General features: G+C 26.1%; 1 protein-coding gene across 1 annotated transcript; it reads right to left on the reverse strand.

The window, feature by feature from the left end:
- Nucleotides 1-1,083: 1,083 nt before the first annotated feature.
- LOC107608619 (RING-H2 finger protein ATL11-like) lies at nucleotides 1,084-2,262 on the reverse strand. The gene has a single exon (XM_016310361.3). It carries the CDS (start codon nucleotides 2,260-2,262, stop codon nucleotides 1,084-1,086), a length of 1,179 nt encoding a protein of 392 aa, XP_016165847.1.
- Between the last annotated feature and the right edge of the window lie 4,878 nt (nucleotides 2,263-7,140).

Below are 7,140 nucleotides of genomic sequence, written 5' to 3' on the forward strand. Positions count from 1 at the left end.
ATTTTGTATAATTTTTAATTTTTTTATAATTTTAATTATTAATTCTATTAGGAAGACCAAATTAAATAAAAAAAGAGTATCAATTTACATTGTATCCATTTATTTTTAAAGTAAAATGTGGATAAAAGATAATAAAAAATAAAATAATAAATTAGCAAACTTTTAAAATATATTTAATGAGTACTAGAATAATAAAAATATAGTACAATTTAAAATAATAAAAGAAGTTAGTATCTATAATTTAAATTGATTTTTAATTTAAACTATTTCTTCCAAAACTCTCACTTTACGTTTGTTTTAGTATATACTATACTCATTTATTTATAAATTTATTATCTTTATAAATTGTCTTAGAATCTTGATAGTTATTTTAAGACATAAATTGTCTCAAATTATTGAGAGTTTGAATAAGGCATAAATCGTTTTAGAATTCTGTGGTTCGAACTTTTACATATTATAATCTTCATTTTGGGACGATTTATAGTCATCTACAAAACACAATACCTGCAACGATTTACGTAATTTTAAATTATTAAGTTCAAGTATAAATCGTCTTAATCTGTAATATTTTATTAGTTAATCTAAACCATAAAATTTTAAAACGATTTATATAATATAAAAAAATATTTATATAGCAGAAACTGATTTAAGAGAGTTTGATAATCTTAAATTTTCTTTATTTTATATAAGTAAAAAAACCCCTTAAAATTAGCGTATGTAATATATATTATGTACAGAGGGAGGGCGTAGTACACCTGTACAACAGCTTTAAAGGTAACAAGTAGGAATTAGTATATAGAAATCAAATTTAAAAATAAATAAATAAATAAAAATCAGTGTTACTAGCTATGGTCTATGGACCTATGGTAGTAGTGGCCGGGGATCGGACTATAGGTAGAGCTTTTATGTTTCTTACTTTCTTCTCAAGTTCTCCTTGTTAAAATGTCCAAATTTTTTTGTACAAATATTCAAAGTTCTACACCGAACCTAGCTAGCTCATGTATCCTTTGAGCGTTCACGTTTCATTTTGATGTACTGATTAAAATAGTAAGTTCAACTAATAACATTGTATGTAATGCATGATTAAGCTGTCGATGGAGGGAACAAGAGATCAGAAGGTCGCTCACCAACATTATTATTATCCACCTCCACTCCTAAACACTGAGCCGATGCAGATCTTCTCCCTAACCGACTCCAATTCTTGGTCAAAAACGGCGGTGTCAAAGTAAACCGCCACCGCTCGTAATCGCCGCGGCAGTTGCCAACGCTTCCTGTCCTATACCCCTTTGTCCCACTACTCATTCTCACTAACCCCACACAAGTCTTTGCACGCTTCAATCTCGAGTTCATGAAAACCTCGCTTCGAACCCCACTCGGTAACCTCAGAGTAAACCTTTCAAAATCCTTATCACCGGTCTGAACCCTGGTTAAGGATGTTCCGGCCGAGTTAGACCGCGGAAACAATAAAGAACGCAGGGTTTGGCCTGTCATAACATCGTTCACCGTACGGCTTCTACGTAGCAAATCACCTTTCGATGAAAACGATTCGACGATGTCGTTTTGATCCCTGCCCCTAGCATCAGCAGCAGCGTCCTCTTGTTCGTTGCTTTGGCCCTGCTCCTCCATTTCGTTGATGACGTCATCATCAGGAATGTGAATTGAGAATATGGAAGATGAATGGACGTCGTTTTGCGTTGGATCGAGGTCGGCGCGGCAAACGGGACACGTGGAGTGAGATGCGAGCCAGGCGTCGATGCAGGTTGGGTGAAATACGTGGCTGCATTTGGGGATCAAGCGAAGGGTCTCTTGGTCCTCGAACTCGCTTATGCACACCGCGCATGCCAATGCGCACGTGCCGATCTTGTGACCCTTCACGGAGGAGTAGAGAAAAGTAGGGAATGTTTCGATTGTCTCTTGGCTGAGGCCAACACACTCGCTGTGGGATTGGCGATCGTTAAGTTCGTCGGCTACCATGGCGATGTTCAGCCTGCGAGACTGTACGCGGGCTGGGCGACGGGTGCAGTGGCGCGAGTAGAGCGAGATGAAGGCTGACAGGAGGAACATAAAGACGATGATGATCATGATGGCCACCATGGAATTTTTGTTGGGTGGTTCTATTGGGGATGTTTGAGACAAATATGTTGGGGTTTTTGCGGCAGTTATCAGCTGAGATGTTGCTTCTGGCGGCTTCTGCATGAGAAGGGCAAAGAGGAGGAAACTGATCATGTAATAGTGTTCGACAAGACTGCCGTTTTGGGTCATTATTGTTGTCGTTTTGAACGATATTTCTTAGTATTTATTGTAGATCATACAAGATGTGTGCATGGAAGTGAACTACTCATTCTAACCGGGGTGTTAAAACTTAAGGCAACTACTCCTATGAAGATGCCAAAAATATCTTCTCATGATGATCTTTATTTAAAAAGTGTAACTTATTTGTTTAGCAACACTTTGAATAAAGATAACACTTTTACTTCAAATAAAAATCAAGCCTACAATCTATCATCCAATGGTCAAAATAAAATATCTTCACATGATGACAATCATACAATCTTCATTGGAGTAGCCACCAAAACTTAAAAGCTAAATATGAAGTACGGTATCATTAGCGCTTACAATGGGCACAGACTTATATTTGATTTTGTGGGTTTTTGTTATGTTTGCTTTTTTATCCCTTGATGAAGTTGAAGAGAAATTATTGGGTGAAAATTTGACGTTGAGGAGTATACATTTTTTTTTTAAATAGAGTGAGAAGTTTCGTTTAAAGTTTTTCTAAATGAATAATGTTACCATAAAAGGGTTTGATATAAACAAAAATAATAAAATTTATAAATATTAAAATATATTTTAAAAATTATTTTTCATAGACAAATATACACGTTAGATTTCCAAAACCTACTATCGATATGACGTTTTTGTCTATTAAAAAAATAAAAATGTTATTTGTATATCAAAATTAGTAATTAAAATCAGTCCGTATATATTTATGTATAAATATATATATTATTTAATTTATTTTTAATGTATATTTTATATTTTAATATATATTTTATATTATAATAGATGATTTTAGTGTATATCTAACATTGATAAAAAAAAATTTAGAGTGTACTTTATATTTACAAATATTTTAATTTTTGTGTATTTTTATATATTCCAAATTTTTTATGTGTATTTCTGTTCATTTATTTCTCATTTTATATTATTATTATTATTATTATTATTATTATTATTATTATTATTATTATTATTATATCGATAATTTTAAAAAAATAAAAATAATTAAAATTTATAATAATTAATAAATATTAAATAAAATAAGTTTTAATTTATTTTTAAATAATTTTTTTTATTATCAAACATTTTTAATATTATATATAAAGAGACATACATGCATTGTTATCGTATGAAGTGATCTTATTCATCGAGTTTGGAAAGGAAAGAGAGAAAATAAACTACACGATTAAGAATATAATGTGGAGGGAAAAAAAGATTTTTATAGAATAAATAGAAACGTTTCTTTTTTTTTTTTTTGGTGAAAGAAATTTTTATATATATTTTTTTTTTGTCATGAAATTTTTATATTTAAATGAGTCGTTTTCGCAGAAAACATGGGCTGCCCTTAAATACTACTTGCGATCCAGTAAATTGGGAATTTTGAATGTGTTGTTATTTACTAGTATAAGTTATGTAAATCATTCGCGAGTTTCAAAAGGTAACTTTATTTGGCTCCTCGATTTTGCATGGCCAAAGGATAACTATGTTATTATATTATTATTAGTTTTGGGTGGTAACGATGTATTTTGATGAAGTAATACGAAGTCAATGTCACAAAGAAAACGTCACCATTATCAATCAATTATAACTTAAATAGTATAATATTTTTTTATCTTTATCTATAAATTTTAAATTTAAGCCTCATTCTTAACTTTTAAAAAAATATCACAATTATATGATGAAAAATTTTTGAATATCAATAATTTTTAATATTTTTTATTATTATTTAATTAATATAAATATTAAATTATCTTTAACAAATAAATTTTATTAATTTATGTGTGTTAATTTTAAAAATATAAATATAAATTATAGAAAAATTATCACATATTCCACCAATAAAAACAGGAATATAATATTTTTTGTATGAATAAGTGACTAAGTTTAGATTTATCCTGTAATCAGTGTTAAAAAGACTAAAATAACCCTAATTTTTTAGGTAAATTGACAAAAAATATTAGTTTAAAAACACTATCTGTAGCTCGCAGTTAATATAACATCTAAACGTGGAATAGTGACTATAAAAATTGAAAATAATAGGTCTTAGATGCTGTTTGCAAATCGAAATAAATAGAAATTAATGGTTGTATTTGCATCTAAAATATTCCATTAATAATTATTGGGTACAATCAATGTTCATTTTTTTTCAATAAAAAATACTTTTATTATAGGTATAAAATTATTAAAACAATCTAAATATGATGACAAAATTTTAATAGTAAATCATTCTATTTAGGAGTGATAGCATACATTTTATCTATGAGTATTTAATTTGATTAGAGCAAGTTTGAATTTGGGTTGAGTCTCAATTCTATCCCACTAATCTGTAACTTATATATGTATATGTTATAAAAATATATTATAGGTAAATATTGAACCAAAAACCTCTCACTTAGTACAAAAAGTCTTTAATATTGAGCCAAGATCATCAATTAATAATTTAACAATTTTATTTATATAAAAATCAATTCTATTTTAGTGATATATAAATACAACATTATATCACAATATTTTATTTGTATTTATATTATCAATTTAAACAAAGATTTTATGTAAAATTGAGTATTTAATGGTTATATTGTTTATGAGATGATTGTATTATTTGTGGGAGGATTGTATTGTCTGTATTAAATTTTTAATTTACATGCACATTAAGTTATATAATAATAATATTACATATTTGTAAAATTTCGTAAAAAGGGTTGGATACTCGTAAATTAACTGCATGTAGGGTTAGGGTTGGGTTGTTATCAACTCAGTAATAAAATATGATTGAATTTCAGTAATAAATTCAACTCATAAATAAAATTAGGATTGAATTCAAACTCTATTCTACTCATTGCCACCCCTAAAATTTCACTGCATGTTCAAAAATTTACAAATAACTATTACATTTTTACATATTTAAAATCATCAAATATATTAATATTTTATTATTTATTATATCATTAATTTATAAAATAAAAAATATACACTTTTATATAATATTGTCAATTATATTTATTTAAAGTTTAACTATTAATATTAAATTAAGATATTTAATTAATTTTTTATTTTCATATATTAAAAAAACTATTTACAAATAATTTTACACCATGATAATTAATACTTTTTATGTATATATTATTTATTTAAAATAATTTTTATTACAAAATATTTATTATTTTATTTATATTTATAATATTATTCAACTATTATTTAATGAAATATTTTTTTAATAAAATAGTAAATATATACGCTTTATTAATATCTGACATTTATTAATATTTACTCAATTTATTATCATCTATTACTCAATTATACGATTCTTTTTCCAATATTTGAGTATAATTTAGAAATGTGCTAATTATTATATTTTAAAATATCTTATTTATAAAATTATTTTATAATATCCATTTTAATATAGACGTTTACATCTATGGTTAGTTTAATAAAGGTTTTAAACATTAATTAATAACTATCCAAAAGTCCAAAACATAGTGCCAGTTTTGATTAGAGTTAGATAAATAAAACAGATTCAGCTTTTTAAACTTAGGAAATGCTAGAACGGTTGAATGTTCAATGTGCACTATTTTCGATATAGATCCACAAAAGAAAGTTATATTGAATCTCCACCGTTTATATTTTTTAAATTAAATATGGATGGTTGAAAATAATAGAATAACATGTTTCGCTCAAGTACAACGGAACATGTGATAAGCTTTCTAAACTATATAAATTTATGTGTATAAAATTTTATTAAATATAAATACAAATTATGTATTTTTTATATATAAAATATCTATAAATATCAGTATAAATTATTATCAAATATTAATAAAAAATAATAATATTTACTATGAATATATTATTGTTTTTATATTATATAGGTAGCTAGCTACCATTCATGGCTTCGATAATGCGTTATTTTGCCAAAGTGGGTTTATTCACGTATATCATTTTTGTACCTAAACATTTCTTTCGGCCCCGAACTTGATTACGTACGGCCCACTCAAGAGAGTAACTTAAGTTGCGGCCCAAGTAACAACTTTAAGGAATAATGAATCCCCATCCTATTCGTTGAAAATTTCTTGAAAGGATTACAAGTCTAACAAAAAAAATATTTGTTTCGGTTTTTAATTTTTAATTTTATAAAATTGGTTAATTTTTCTGTTAATGAACTCTCCTTTAAATTAACAGAACAAAATTCTACGTGATATACGTTAAATTATTTATTTATCCATTAAATATCAATTAGGATTGGCAGATTTTTTTTTTGTAATTTCGTTGTCTTTTGAGAATAATTACTAAAAGGGAAAGTTTTAGGGGCAGTAATTTTTTAAAAAGTTGGCCAGCATTTAACTATAAAAAAAAAATTAAATGATCTCACACCATTGAATTTAATCTCACACCATTAAAAACACTATTGATGATTAATTGATAATTACAAAACACAAAAGTTACTGTCCCCTAACACTCCTCTTGATTATTCTATTTTTTGTTATTTTTCATATACATTAGTTAAATTTATTGTATAAGAATCGAAAATTATTTGTAATGATTTTTTTATTTTTTTTACTTATAAAATTTGAATAGAAAATAAATATATATTAAATTACATTACTAATTATTGTTATTATTAATCTTATCTATTTGTACTAGTTATTCCAAAATATTAAATTTTGAATCTTTGATGTTATATCTACTTAATTAATTGATATAAATATTTTTATTTATTGTATCTATTTTAGATAAAATATTATGTTAACTTTTTTATTATCTATTATAAAATAGAATATGTACTTTTAATAATAATGAGTATATATAAATTATGATCGTTAATTTAAATTGAGTACACCTAATTTTTGACATAATCTTAATTAA

Source organism: Arachis ipaensis, chromosome B7, assembly GCF_059453495.1.
Source record: "Arachis ipaensis isolate K30076 ecotype BB chromosome B7, ASM5945349v1, whole genome shotgun sequence".
Lineage (NCBI taxonomy): Eukaryota > Viridiplantae > Streptophyta > Magnoliopsida > Fabales > Fabaceae > Arachis > Arachis ipaensis.